The 15626-nt window shown below is 43.9% G+C and overlaps 1 protein-coding gene across 1 annotated transcript in view; it reads right to left on the bottom strand.

Moving 5' to 3' along the window:
* Window positions 1–2992: 2992 nt before the first annotated feature.
* The window catches only part of TYW3 (tRNA-yW synthesizing protein 3 homolog), a 25002-nt gene continuing 12368 nt past the window's right edge, over window positions 2993–15626 (bottom strand). The window contains exons 7-8 of the mRNA XM_021708551.1: window positions 14745–14878; window positions 2993–3424 (exon numbers count right to left, since the gene is read on the bottom strand). Coding sequence (XP_021564226.1) covers window positions 3202–3424; window positions 14745–14878 — 357 coding nt within the window. The 3' untranslated portion in view covers window positions 2993–3201. The remainder of the gene's footprint in view (window positions 3425–14744; window positions 14879–15626) is intronic.

Genomic DNA, 15626 nt, shown 5'->3' with positions numbered 1-15626 from the left:
TAATTGTACACCTAACCCTTAACTGTATCCCACAAAACCATAATAAAAAATATTGATTAAGGAAAAAAAAAATTATTACATACCCCCCAAAAGAATTTTTAAAACTATGTACTTAACATCAGAAATATTGCTTGCATCGTAGATTTAAATCACAACCAAGGATATAATTTCTAGCATATCAACTGTTATGCTAATTTCCAGCACTGAAGTATCAACTATTGCTTAAAATAAATATGTACTTATTTCACATAGATTTATGCCATCACTTTCAAAAAACGTATCCAAAATAATGGGTCCAGAACTTGCAGAAGAAGGCATCATTCAAGTGCAAGGGATTAAACGGGGACTCCCAGGAGAAACTGGTAAGGGAGCAGGGACAAACTATAGCATTTCAAGTGAAGTCCAAGTGTCAGCCTGATCCTGCTGGGAGTTTAGATCACAACTGCACATCCAAGGTCACTCCATTTCTGGGCAACAAAGTTGTCATCTGAAGCTCTGCACCTGTCACTACTGACTGTGAGGCAGTGAGTGTATGCGTGTGTGGTGGTTGAGGAGGACAGGAAGCAGAGTTGCAGGCTTTTTCTTCTCCCTGTAGGGTGGAGAGGCTCCAGTCGCCTCAAGCAAAAGCAGCAAAGCACACCAGCTGGGAAATAGAACACAGCGTTAAAATGAGGGATCCATGGCTCTCTGCACGGGGTTGCAAAGATGTCCTCAGCAATTCCCCCACAATTTGATGTTATCAATAGTTCCAAAAACACATTACGGAACCTCCAAAGAGCCTGAATAGCCAAAACAATCATAAGCAAAAAGAACAAAGCTGGAGGCATCACATTACCTGATTTCAAATTATACTACAAGGTACAGGAAACAAAGCAGCATTGTACTGATATAAAAATAGACACACATATCAGTGGAACAGCATTGAGAATCCAGAGATAAAGCCACATACCTACAACCAAATGATCTTTGGCAAAGTCAACAAAAATATACACTGAGGAAGGACACCCTATTCAATAAATGGTGCCGGGAAAATAGGGTAGTCACATGCAGAAAATATGACTAGACCCATATCTCTCACCATATACAAAAATTAACTCAAAATGGATCACAGACTTAAACGTAAGACCGCTAACTACAAAAATCCCAGAAGAAAACCTAGGAAAAACTCTTCTGGGCTTTGACTGAGGTAAAGAATTTGATAAGACCTCAAAAGCAAATGTAAGAAAAACAAAAATAGACAAATGGGACTTAAACTAAAAGGCTTTTATGCAGCAAAAGAAGTACTCAACAGAGTAAACAGACAACCTACAGAATGGAGAAAATGTCAGCAAACTGGGCACCCAACAAAGGATGAATATCCAGAATCTACAAAGAACTCAACAATATCAAAAACAAAAACAAGCCCGTCAAAAAGTAGGCAGTGGACATGAACTGACACTTCTCAAGACAAGACATACAAGCAGCCAACAAACATGAAAAAATGCTCAATATCTCCAGTCATCACAGAAAAGCAAATTAAAACCTCAGTGAGACACCATCTTACACGAGTCTGAATAGCTATTATTAAAAAGTCAAAAACAATAGATGGTGAGGATACATTGTTGGTGGGAATGTAAATTAGTACAATCTCTATGGGAAACAGTATGGAGATTTTTCAAAGAACTAAGAATAGAACTGTCATTCGCTCCAGCAATCCCACTACTGGGTATCTACCCAAAGGAAAAGAAAGCATTACTTCAAAAAGATACCTGTACTCGTATGTTTATCACACCACCATTCACAACGGCAAAGTCATGAAATCAACCTAAGTGTGCACAACAGATGATTGGGTAAAGAAAATAGGAGACATATATATCATGGTGCACATACATACACACCATGGAATGCTATGTTTACATTATATACATACACACACACGATATGTATGTGTGTGTATATATACATATACACATGAAATATATATATGAGGGGGTGTATGCACACACACACCATGGAATACTATGCAGCCATAAAAAAGGATGAAATCACGTCTTTTGCAGCAACATGGGTGAATCTCCAGGTTACGATCCTCAACGAAATAACTCAGAAACAAAGTCAAATACTGCATGTTCTTGTGTAGAAGTAGGAACTAAACAATGAGCAATACATGGCTGTATGAAGTGGAATAACAGACACTGGAAACTACAAAAGGTGGGAGAGTGGAAGGGTGGTGAAGGGTGAAAAATGAGTTGTTGGGTACAATGTACACAATTCAGGTGATGGGTCTGCTATAAGCCCAGACTTCACTGCTATGCAACAGATCCGTCTAACAAAACGGCACTTGTACCCTCTAAATCTATAAAACATACATTAGACTTCAGACTCTGGGAAGATGGAGTACACATACCTTTCCACATTCCTTTCAGCAGTGCAATTTAAAACTCTGGACATTATAGATAAAACAAACATAAGAAGACTCTGAAAAGTAAAGAGGAAAGTGGACTAGCTAAGGATCTTGGAATCTGAAGAGCAACACAGTTCCCTGATTTGTTTGTTTTTTAATCTCATGTGTCCCAGACCTGGGCACAGGGAAAGTCAGCAACCCAAAATTGCCAACAGGATCAGGCAAAAAACGTTCCAACAAAGGCCAGCTGTCTCTGGCCAAAGAATCAGGAAAGAAGAAGTCCAACAAGAGAGAAAACTGTTAGACAATAACAGCTCTCCCCTGAGGAGGCCCCATGGTTGGCCAGAGCAGGAGGTGGGTCGGGCAGGAAAGTTGTCACTGGATTCCCCGGCAACAGAAGCACACCCTGACCCCTTCCCTGGAGGCTGGAGGGTTCAATGTTAAAACCAGGTGAAATGTTAGTATGAGCTTTACTCCAGTATCCTTGATGTCAAAGGTCTCTTGAAAATCTGTACTTAGTTTTCCTGTTTTGCAGAAGTAAAAATGCAAACAAATAAAAAGAGGCAGGCACTAAAAAAATCATAATTCTATCTTTGCAGTGAATCTCTGTGTGACTCAAAAGAGTAGTATTTAATGAGTAAACAGTACACAAAGCTATTTTAGAAAGCCATCTATGTTTATGAGTTTCTCTGAAATACAGAGAAAATAAATCTTGTTTTTCTGAATGGCTGATACACTCAATGAACTAAGATACTCTTATAAAGAGCAGCTTTATAAAACGAATGAGAAACACTATCAGGCTGCTTCAGAGCCAGATCTCAGCCGTCTTCAGGGAAGATGGCAACACTGGTTCCCAGATCGACGCCGTCATCATCGTTTTCCAGGTCTTTTTCGTTTTCTTCAGTAATACATTTGCCACACGCTTTTTCTGGGTTTCTTTTTCTCCTATGAGTGCATGATGGGTTGTTTTGCTCTTCGATCTTGGGATGTGAGTTTGTAATCGCTTCTCTTTCCAAAGCATGCTGCAGGCAGTTGTAAAACCTGTGAAGAAATAAGTACTCCTCTTATATCTGTATATTCTGAAACCAAACGACTGAAATGTGCCCAGCACTTATAAATTATGTAAATGTGACGATGCCCCACATTAGCCTTGTAAGTATAAAATAAATCAAAGGGTTTTGCCTCTTGTCTTTACAACTGCTTAAGTAGAAAAATGAGTGTGTTTTCAGTTCTGAAAGAACAGTCTTGAAAGGTGGCCTGGAATCTCCTCTTCACAACCCCTGTCGTCCCTCAAGTTCCATCCCAGTTGTGGAGGTCAAAGAAAGAGAACAAAAACTAGTAGTTCTTCATAATAAAATCATAAATGTAATGGAAGTTCATTTCAGAAAATTTGCAGAATGTGTGAAGCTACAAATACAGATGACCTCTACATAACTACCTAGAATAATCGCTTTCAGTATTTTTATTTCTAGTTTATTAATGTGGTCTGAATTAATGTATCACACATACACACGTTTCCCCCCACAATTAGAATGCTACATACACTGTTTTATTGTTTTTTCAAATTTGAGATTTATTAACATATTCTACATCATCAGATGAACTCCAAAATTAATACTTTTTAGTGGCAGTACAGTATTATGTCATCCAGATTGGCTTACTTATTTTCAAATTTTCCCTAATACAAAAATGTGACAGCACTTTGAGAATGATGTGATCTAGTTTCTAGCCATTTCTTCATATAGACACCTAGAAATGAACTTTCGTGGTTGAAGGGTATAAACATTTTAAGACTCTTGATAAATACTGCTTTCCAGAATGGCTGTTCAAAAAAATATGCTAAAAATAGAATATAGAATATATTGGAATTGCAGCACTTGAGAACGGTCATGTCACCCATATGTTGACTACAACCATCAAAAAACACACATTCCACTTTGATGGGTGAAAATGGCATCTTGTTATTTTAATTTTCATTTATGTGCCTGCAAGTTAAATGGAATGTTTTTCATCTGTTTATTAGCTATTTTACATTTTTTAAAGGTATCTTGTTCTTTTCCTTTATTCATTTTTCTGCTGGAATTTTAGTGTTAATTGTACATGACAAACTGTAAGCTCCCTGAAAGCCGGGCCTCCTTTCTTCACTTCCGCCATGTTAACACTTGACACGCTGGAAGGCAGCGGTAGCACGGTGTACTGCACGCGCTTGACCCCAGCGTTCTGGAAAAGCTGTGGTTGGCTAATTCCAATTAATTGTACTGAGTCTCAGTTTCCTCAGTTACAAAACTGGTTATTATTATCTTGTATCTAGTGAGGTTGTCAGAGGATTATATCTTACGACATATTACTCATTTTACGATACTGTAAATAACTAGCATACTGCCTGGCACAGAGTTAGTTCTCAGCAATGACTATTTTTACAGAACACGACTTCATGAGACCAAGGGCCCTTTCCACTTGTCTTCTGCTATGTTCTTGGCATGCAGCATCATGCTGCTACCCTCAGGGAGGATATGCTGAACACCCGCATGAGCGACCCTGGGTAAAGAAGGTGACGGATGTATTATCCCAGTCCCACGTTAGAATGATCTGGAAGTTGAGAACACTTCTGCCATTGTGGAGCCCTCGTATTGCTTTTTTATCCTATTATAACTGGAGACTGAAACAGGAAATTTTTGACACCTGTAAAACAGACTGCTACTTGGACCAATTTTTGTCTTTTTTTTTTTGAGTCAGGGTCTCACTCTGTCAACCAGGCTGAAGTGCAGTGGCACAATGCACGATCATAGCTCACCGCAGCCTCAACCTCCTGGGCTTAGGCAGTCCTGCTGACTCAGCCGCCAAAGACACTGGGACAACGGGCACAAGCCACCATGCCCAGCTAATATTTTTTACTTTTCGTATAGACAAAGCCTCACTATGTTACCTAGGCTGGTCTCAAAATCCTGGGCTCAAGCAATCCTCCTACCTTGGCCTCCCAAAGTGTTGGGATTTCAGGTTTGAGCTATTGCGCTGTCCGTCTTTCCATGAATAGGCTAAGCTCTACTTGCAAAGGCTCTAAAATTCTAAAACCCTAAATATCCACCTATACCCATATACTACACACAACACTAATACCTACACAACATGCTTAGTGCCTATCTGTCTTGTCCATGTTCCAAGAACTTACGGACTTGCCACTGTACATCTTGGTATCCGGTAGTGGGCTTGGTATCCAATAGGTGCTCAATAAACATTTCCTCAATGAATAAATCAGTCTCAAAGAGAGAGGTGTCGCAAAAGGAAAAAGACTGAGAAACACCGACATACGAGGGGGGGCCCCCCAAAATTGGAACTATCTTTCGGAGGGCAGGCCCCTGGTGGTGCAGGCTTCCTTCCCTCCAGGTAAGTGTTTTAGGAACCCACTGGCATCCATATACCAGCCAGTGTTGTGAGAGGTTGCATTTGGCTTCAGTGTATTTTTCTGGGAGACTTTCAACGTGTTTGCCCATTTCATGATGGGTGACTTACAAGCACCCACATCTGCCCACACCGCACTATTTAGCAGTCTTGGGCCCCAAAGGGTATGACTCCCGTGCTCCACCCCAAATGACTGTTTTGCTTCCCCAGATGGAAAAAGTCCTCCAAGGGAAACATTCTGCTGATGTGGAAGAGGTGAGACAAAAATGGCAGAAGCGCTAAAAGGCATCAAAATGGACGAGCTCAAAAACTGTTTTGAGCAGTGGAAAAAACATCTTGATGGGTGTATTGCATCCAATGCAGAGGACTTTGAAAGTGACTGATTGAAATTTAAACCTGTAAGCGTAATACACAATTTTTTTTTATAATTCTGGGGCCTTCGGGGTCCTCTCGTACCATTTTTCAGGCCTGGTTCCCTGAGAACAACCTTTTCGCTTAGAGCCACCTTGGTATCCTGACTTAGCTGGAGCCTGGCTCTCCACAGGCACCATGTGCCCTCACTCCTCCCCAGTGAGATGGCTTATTCCTTCCGGATCCTGCTGCCACCGAGCTGAGAGAGGAGGTCAGAATGCAGTGGGCTCGCTGACACGCCGCCAGAGTGCGCTCCTTCGTGGGCCCTCACGCACCCACCAAGACTCTGGTCCCTGACGTGGATGGAAACTTCCACGCTTGGCGGATCTTTCTTTCCCGTCTTGTCTGCATCTCAGGTGACCCTAGTGACTGTTTTTGTGTCACCTTTCACACGCCTACTCAGACTGCCCTGGGTTTGTGGTATCTAAAACATCAACCCGAGCACGCCACGAGACAGAACACCCTCACCCGACCATAAGCTGCTTTCCATAGAGCGCAAGCTTATCTTCTACCATTCTTCACCCACTCTGCACTCTTTTCTTAGGTAACAAAGTCTTTTTTTTTCTGGATTATACTTTATCCCTAGAAGATGAAAAACAATATTAAATTGCTCGTTTATGATCACAGGGAGTTAAAAGCTTGTGAGAAATGTCTCATCAAGCATATTTTAAAAAGTAATGAACAAGAAACGGGCACTTTACTTTAATCTACCACTAAAGAACCCAAGAATTCAAAGCTAAATTCTCACGGTACCAATGTACAATTGGTAAAATGGAACAAAGATCCTTTCTTGCTGGAGTCAAGAATAGAAACTTCAGATACTAGTGTTTTCTTCCTCTTGTTTTTAAGGGAACTTTAAAAGATCTTTGGGAAACTGTCTCACTCAAAAAGTCAGAACTTTGTTTTCAAATTATATCCTCCCCTCATGCTATGACCCTCACACAGCATTCTAAACCCAATTCCCAGAATGCAATTTTCTCAACTCTCACAGGCAACGAAAAGAGCTCTGAGTATATTAACAACAACAGCAAAAAAGTATGCCTAGGCAACCGTTTCTCCTCCTTGAAAAAAATCAAATTGTCTTGAGTTTTTCTCCATCTGCAGTCAAGATGATCACGCCAAAGGACAATGTGTACTTAGTTCTATTCATGAGCTAACTTTTCAGGACAACCCTGAGAAAATGAATTCTCCTTTTCCAAAGTTAGAGAACCACCTGCAATGAAACGCTGAAATTTCACGGACTCCTGAAATAGGAACCCAAGATTGAGGAAACTGAGGCATCATTTCATACTCACGTTCACATCATTCACAAATATCAAAGGAGACTATTCTGAGATATCCCACATTTGGATTTTACCTGATTAAGCTCTGACATTTTGTTTTAGTTTTTAGCTCTAGAATTTTAATTAAAATCCAACGTGCATGCAGCAGGCCCTGTGCCAGATAATGGACACTGAAAAGAGCTGTGGTGTGTGGCCTGGGCCCTCAAGCTCACGGCTGAACAGTAGCCACGGAATTGTACCGCCACACTGACCATGCCACGAGGAAGACAGAGAGGCCGCTGCTCCAACGAGCACTGGAACTATGCCGCGAAGAGATCTGATGCCTGGGCTGATCCAGAAGTGAACGGGAGCAGGCTGCGTGATGGGAGGAAGCAGGAGGAAAGGCATGGGGGCATCCAAGGAGAAGCTGCTGGAAAGTAAAAGGCGTGTGTCCACCTCAAAGCATGGGTTTTCGTCCTGAGTTGACCCTCGAACAACACAGGCTTGAACCGCGCGGGGCCGCTCAGGAGCAGCTGCCTTCCACCAAAAGTGACACAGGTGTCCCTGCCTCTCCTGCCGCCCCTTCGGTCTCCCGCCTCTTCTGCCTCTGCCACCCCTGAGGCAGCAAGACCAGCACCTCCACCCTCCGCCCCCACGCGGAGATGAAGAGGAGGATGGCCTTTGTGATGACCCGCTTCCGCTCAATGAAGAGACTGTCTCTCCCTGATGATGTTCTTAACGACATTTCCTTTCCTCCAGCTTACTTTGCTGGAAGAATATAGGATATAGCACATATAACATACAAAATATGTGTTAGTCAACGGTTTTGTCGTTGTAAGGCTTCTGGTCCCCAGAAGGCTATTCGTAGTTAAGTTCTGGGGAAATGAGAAGTTGTATGTGCGTTTTGGGGTTTTTTTTTTGGGTGGTTGTTGTTTTCAATCCATCAACAAGAAATATCCATCCTAATGTATTTGTTTTGGTACGTGCATTTCTGACTGCAAGGAGGGCTGGTGACCATGACTCCATTTTGTTCAAGGCTGACCGTACAGGGGAATGTGTGTGTTTCTTATTTGGCGGTTTTAGTCTCATTTTTAGAAATGAGACTTGCGAATCTGAGGCGTCTAAGACACTGCTGCTCCCGGCCCCTCCTTCCTGGTGTGGCCCACCTTCCCAGCCTGCTGCCACATGGGGCGGCTGCTTTGCAGTGTCCCTCCTGCTGATCCGGAACCTCAGGGTCCCATTCCGTCCTGCCCAGACTGCACAGCAGGAGCCTTTCTACTCGCCATCTCTGCGGCATCCCATATGTCTTCCAGAGTCACTGTCCTAATGCTACGAAGCCTTAGAGTAGCACTACTTAAGGAGACAATCAGACAACTTGATTTGGTGGACGCCTGTTAGCCACTCTTCTTGTTCCAGACACTCAGAACATAGCAATGGAGAATAAACTGTCTTTGCCTTTGGGGAGCTCAGTATGATGTGCTAACTTTCAAGCTCCTTTATCTCTTATGATTAATTCAATGCAGACTTATTGGGCTTCTACTAGGAGCTTGATACTGTGCTATGTTCTAGGATGAGGTATTTGATGCATGCGTGTGTGGGGGGGGGTTGGGTGCGGGTGGCTGGGGCAGGAGGAAGTTCCATCTTCGATTTCACCATGTTGCAGTGGAAAAAAGACACGTGCAATGAAGTAACTGTAATTCAATAGGATACACATCTCTGCTTTGCACGGAAGCATAAACTGTAATGATACTGGTAAAAAAAATGATACAAGCCAGGCACCAGGGCTCAAGCCCGTCATCCCAGCATTTTGGGAGGCAGAGGCCAGAGGATTGTCTGAGCTCAGGGGTTCGAGACCAGCCTGGGCAACTTGGTGAGACCTTGTCTCTACAATAAGTAAATAAAAAAATTAGCCGGGCATGGTGGCACATGCCTGTGGTTCTAGCTACTTGGAAGGCTGAGGCGGACGGATCACCTGAGCCCAGCAGGTAGAGGCTGCCGTGGCTGTGAGCGTGCCACTGCACTCCAGCCTGGGCAACCGAGCAGAGACACTGACTCAAAAAAAAAAAAAAAAAAAGATGATACAAATTGAAACCAAGAAAATGGCTGTGGAGTTGAGAGTAGGAAAGAAACATTCTGAGGAAAGGCTGGCGGGTTATTTTAATTAGATATGTTCATGGGTTATTGTACATGAGGGTCCAGGACTCTAGAAAGATTTGGAAGACCTACCAGTACACAGGAGGGAGCTGAAGCCACGGGCCAGGTACAGAACCCTGGAGAATGCGGTTTAAGAAGAGGCAGCATAAGAAGAGAAAGGCCCAAGGAAGCAGAGAAGGACCACCATAAGCAGAAAGGAAATCGCGCAGTGATGTCATGGGAGTGCTCACTCCTCCCATTCTCTAGGTAAGTCGAGCCACTCGCTGATCCCCATCCATGGCTTGCGCACTGCCACCTCCTTTTCTTTGCTCACGCTGTTCCTTCCGCCCGTCACACAGCTCCCCAGCCCGGGCGACTTCCCCGGGGCTCTTCCAATAAAAGTCCTGCCTGCCCTTTAAGTCCACGTCACGGATCACGCTTGTTCCGCACACACGAGTCTAGCTGCTTCCGCTTTCAAAATCCCTGAGTGTTCCATACGCTTCTTAGGGCACTTACCCCTTTTTATGTTCAATTGTAGTTATTTATATGCTCTCTGAACTCCCAAGTAAGCTACTTACTAGAACTGTCACAGCAAGATCCGTGTGGGCTCCCTCTCTGAATTCCAGGACCTACCAGTCCTTTGAACGTGATAGGCCCATTATGTAAACATTTGTTGAAAGAGCAAGTAAATACTCACTCATCCTCACCCAGTCTGTCACCTTGATGAAAAACTAAAGGCTACTCTGGACACACCTGGCATTCATGACGCCAAGCACCGAGTCCCGTCTTGCCTGGGAACGGCGGAGGACAGAGCTGGGCTGGGCAACCCGTGGAGCCTGTCTGCAGCTTGGAGAGCCGTTGAGGCAGAAAAACAGCAACAAAGAGGTCTTACCAGCCTTCACTTACTTATTCGCATTAAAAATCAACCAGGGGCTAACTCAAAGACCTAAATGTACAAACTAAAACAATAAAAGTCTTAGAAGAAAACAGGAAAAAGCTTCACGACACTAAATTTGGCGATAGTTTCTTGGAGAGGACACTACAAGCACAGGCAACAGCCACAGCCACAAAGAGATAAAGTGGCCCTCATCCAAGTCTACAACCTCCGTGCATCAGAAGACACTACCAAGAGTCAAAAGGCAACCCACAGAATGGGGAAAATATTCGCAAATCACATATCTGGTAAGGAATTAATATTCAGAATATGTAAAGAACTTCTATAATTCAACAACAAAAACCAAATAATCCAATCTTTAAAATGGCAAAGGACTTGAATAGGTATTTCTCCAAAAGAAATAGACAGAGGGTCCATGAGTCAATTAGGGATGTTGAACATCACTAACTGTTAGGGAAATACAAAGCAAGACTACATGAGATACTACTCTACACCTACTAGGATGGTTAGTATCAAAAAACAGAAAATAATAAGTGTTGTCAAGGATGTAGCACAACTTCTCACAGGAGATGGGAAGGTAAACTGGTGCAGCTGCTATGGAAAACAGTATTGTGGCTCTTAAAAATCAAACACAGAATTACTATAAGATCCAGTGATTCCACTTCTGAGAATATATCCAAAAGAACTGAAGGCAGGAACTCACACAGATGTTTGTCTACTGATGTTCAGAGCAGCATTATTCACAAGAACCCAAAGGTGGAAACAACCCAGGTGACTGTTGACAAATGCATGGATGGACCAAATGCAGCCTACAGACACAACAAGGTATGTTCGGCCTCCCCGAGACATGAAATTCTGACACACGCTGCAACACAGACGACCTTGCATCAGCTAAGGCACAAGTAAGCCAGACACAAAAGGACAGATGTTGTATAATCCTCCTTATGGGAAATACTCGTAACAGTCAAATTCATAGAGACAGAAAATGAAATAGTGGTTCCCAGTGGAGCTAGAGTTTAATGAGTACAGAGCTTTAGTTTGTGATGATGAAAAAGTTCCAGAGATGAACAGTGGTGATGGTTGCATAACAATGTGAATGTATTTACCGACACTGGTTTAAATGGTAGATTTCAAATTATGTATATTTTACCACAATAAGTAAAAAAAAAAAAAAAAAAAATCAACCACTGGAAGTGGGTTCAATTACTTTCTTTCAGGTTTGGTTTACTCTTATCAGTAATGCTATATGCCAATATATTCCGCTTTTATAGTCTACATTTTATTTAATATTTTCTTACTACACGGTTGATGAAAGAACACAGCAAACTGTAAGCTACGCATAGCCAAACGGTGGTTTCATCTGACCCACGTCTTGGCCTCTGATAAACACATACAAGGACAGCCTTTCTCTTGTACTTAGTAAATAGATCTCCAAGTCTTCTATTTTTCACATGGAAATTGTGCTGTATGAAGTTATTGTACTGTGTCTGATGTCGGTCCCTTCTCTTCCAGCCTCCGAGTCAGTGCTTGTTAAGCAGGCTGGTGCCTCTAGGCTTTGTCCTCCCAGCTCCAGAAATAAGAGCAGCCTGGTTGATCCTGCTGGATAGATCTCTTTCCACCAGGGAGTGGGTTTGGGAACTGTTTCCACAAACAAGACCCTTTTTCTATTAAAAACAGTTTACTCTTTGATTTTCATGTTTCCAGATTATTTCTTGTTGCTGAACTGTTCAAAACTTTTTTGAGTTTTCAAAATTCTCTTCCAGATATCTGAATTGTGGAACTTGGGTCCTGTGAGACACCAATTATGGCCCTCGATGTCTGATTGTATAACGCGTCACACCGCCAGTGTTTATTTTTTCTCTTTCGACATGAAAAGACTCTTTCTCAGCATTTGGTTGAGTTACAGCTGCTCCCAAGCGCCCCCTAATTTGTGCGCACTTTCTGAATTCACGTGTGATCTTCTAATCAGCATCTTGAGACACTTTTTACCCTCCTTTAATTTTTCCCTGATTTCATATGATGAGCGTGGCTCTTGATGGCAGCATGCACATTATAATCTCAAAACATGTTTTTGAGTCAATGGATTTACAGCATAATTTGATTTTATAGTTGGTGAACGTGGCTCAATTAACTTCACCAGGTGTATAGTTAGTTGCTCTTGGGCTATATTTATAAGCTTGTTGAAATTCAAGTAAGGAAACAGAGGGAATTCATTTGCTATCTCTTCTGTTTCAGCAGTCTCACTGGATTACTCTCCAGCACTCGCGGTGGAGCTCTACAGCAGCAGCATTAAGTGCCTACACGCAGACCAGACGCTGTGGCCTGGCCTGTGGCTGGGCGCTCCTCAGCTGCTGGCCTGGAGTGATCACCGCAGGGAGTACACCTACCCAAAGCATTTCGTGGACCGGTCTTTTCAACCAGGGTTCAGCTAGAAATTAAGCTCGGGTGCCCTCAGATATCCACTGTGTGTGAGGAATTATCTTCTCTCCAGCATATCTAAAACGGTACCCGTCATAGATAATCCTTGGGAAAACTGAGAAAATAGTTCCTCCTACAATTCCCTACATTCTGTGGTTCAGGTAAGAAATCCCAGTCGAGAAAGCCTGCATGCTGGTACTTTCATTCTCCATGAATCATGAATCAATGAAGGAGAAGGGTTATTACCCTATCGTGAGAGCCCATGACATGACAGGGTCAGGGCCAGTGCTTATACATATGTTACCTAATTAACAAAATAATTAGCTTTTGAGACCGGCATCTCCCTCAAGCTAGAGATAAGAAAAGTGAAGCCCACCGCCCTGAGCAACTCTGTGGGCCCAGCCTGAGGACCTTGGTGGAGCTGGCGTTGAACCCCGCTCTGTCTCAGAAGCCCAGTTCTACCTCTTTCGCCATGCCACACGGCTCCCCTTGGCACTGCTGGCCTTCGCTGCTTCAAGAAAGGTACCGGGGTCAGGTGCGGTGGCTCACGCCTGGGATCCCAGCACTTTGGGAGGCCAAGGTGAGAGGACCGCTTGGGCCCAGGAGTTGGGGTCCAGCCTGGGCAACATAGTGAGACCTCATCTCCGCACACAAAAAATTAGAAAAAAAAAAAATCAGCCGGGTGTGGAGGTGCGTGCCTGCAGCCCCAGCTACTCGGCAGGCTGAGGTGGAAGGACTGCCTGAGTCCAGGAGGCTGAGGTGGCCGTGACCCGTGATCGTCATGATTGTGCCACTGTACTCCAGCTTGGACAACAGAGTGAGACCCAGACTTAAACAAAAAAGTTCTTGGAATGAAAGAATTTCAAGCAGGCAAGTGAAGCAACAGGATTCCTTTGCACTTTACAAACACGATTTGAGTATGACTGGAGATGGGCTTAACAGAGACAGACAGAAGCATCCTATGGGAGCAGCTGATGAGGCTACGGCAATGGCCCTCAATAAAGAAAGTAACAACAGGGGTGGAGGCAGAAGTGACTGAAGAGATACTTAGGCAGTGATGGCCAGGATGCCAGGTGGCCCAGGGGCTGGGGAGAAGGAGAAAAGGAAGGACAAAAGATGGCCAGTTGGCCACAGCTCCTGGGATATCTCAGAGCTGAACATCTGGCTGAGGGTGGGTGAGTGGCATTATCTGTATGTGTGAAAGGCCGCGTGATATTTACTTTTTCACATGCAAACTATATTCTTAGGAAAAAGCAGAAAATGAAAGCACTCTAAGAATCTCGCTTGCCAGGAGGTGAAGGTTAAGAAGACGAGATAAAGACGTGAACTGCTTCCCACTTGTCACCGTGACAGCAGTTCTAGATCTCACCCATGACAAGAGTTGGGTCGTGGCCGGCCTCGCCAGAGATGCAAAACACTTCTCAGACAAAAGCCAACTGGGCAGCTCCCTCCAAAGGACCTTCCGGGTGATCTGGAGCTGGCTCTCAGGGGCAGCGTGCCCACCTTCCCACTGTCTTCAGCATGACCAGCTGTGGCACCTGTGGTGGTGAGTCCTTCCCAGACGACTCTGTGTCTCTCCTTCACGCTTGCGTCTGGGGGCTGCGCCCACCCTCCCCGGAGAGCCTTCCCCTTAAGCTCCATGTCGTGCCCATGACAGCCTGCTCACTCCCCTCCAGTCCTCTGACTGTTTCTTTGTATCCAAGATAAGGCTACAAGTAGACAAGCAGTTGGCATTATGAGCCAGAGAGGGTGGGTACTAATATTTTTAAGGATGACCAGAGCACATAAGAATAACATGGATTAAACAAAAAAAGAATAGCATGAAGATACCCAGTTAGCATACCTTTCAATTCTTTTCTTGTTTTCCTCCATTTTTTGATTTGCCACATTTAACAGGAAGCCGATGTATTCCTCTGTCACCATCAGTTTTCCCTTATGGCTTAATGGAACTTCCAAGCCATGTGTGCTCCGGACAGCCTACAGGAGAACCAACTGAGACATGAAGACTCATGATCTAAAGACATGCACGGTAGCTAAAGGAAGACCCGGCCAGGCTGTGCTTGAACATAGTTGTGTTCCATTCCGGCATTAAGTCTGTGCTTTGATGCAATTTAGCTGAATACAAGTGACTCAAAGAAGATGAAATAGAATTTCCCATCACATACAGTCGCTTCTACAGAAAGTCATGCTACACACAGTCTCTCAGAGAAGCAATGGATATCAAAGAATCCAGTAACTCTGAACACTTTCAGTCTCACTATGGCTTAGAAAGCTTTAATACACACTTTAAAGGAAAGAAATAAATGAAGCCTCAAGAGAAGATCAAAAGGGACTGGAGGCCAGAGTGTCTCTCAGTGCTGCTGGGGCCGAGCTCGGCTAAGGAGTGAGTCCCACCGCCTCCAACACACACAGGCAGCCTCGCAAGGCTTTGGGGAGACAGTCTTCGCCACCCAGAGGACAAGAGCAGCATAAAACACTACAAAACCCATTATGAGGGATAAAGATTCACCCAATAAACCTACTGAGTGTCCACAACGTTAGGCCCCTAAAAGGTGTGAAGACACAGGACGACTGTAACACGGTTCCTGGCCTTCAGAATGCACAGGCGAGACCAGGACCTGAACAGGTGGACAGAGAATTACAAGGATTCTCCTGTGTCACGACAGGAGACACACACAGACACACACACACACACACACACACACACACACACACACACACACAC

The sequence above is a fragment of the Carlito syrichta genome, unplaced genomic scaffold (assembly GCF_000164805.1).
Source record: "Carlito syrichta isolate Samal-C Ts95f unplaced genomic scaffold, Tarsius_syrichta-2.0.1 Scaffold142905, whole genome shotgun sequence".
In the NCBI taxonomy this organism is placed as follows: Eukaryota; Metazoa; Chordata; class Mammalia; order Primates; family Tarsiidae; genus Carlito; species Carlito syrichta.
The sequence above is the reverse complement of the archived record's forward strand: the minus strand, read 5'-3'. Positions and strand labels throughout refer to the sequence as shown.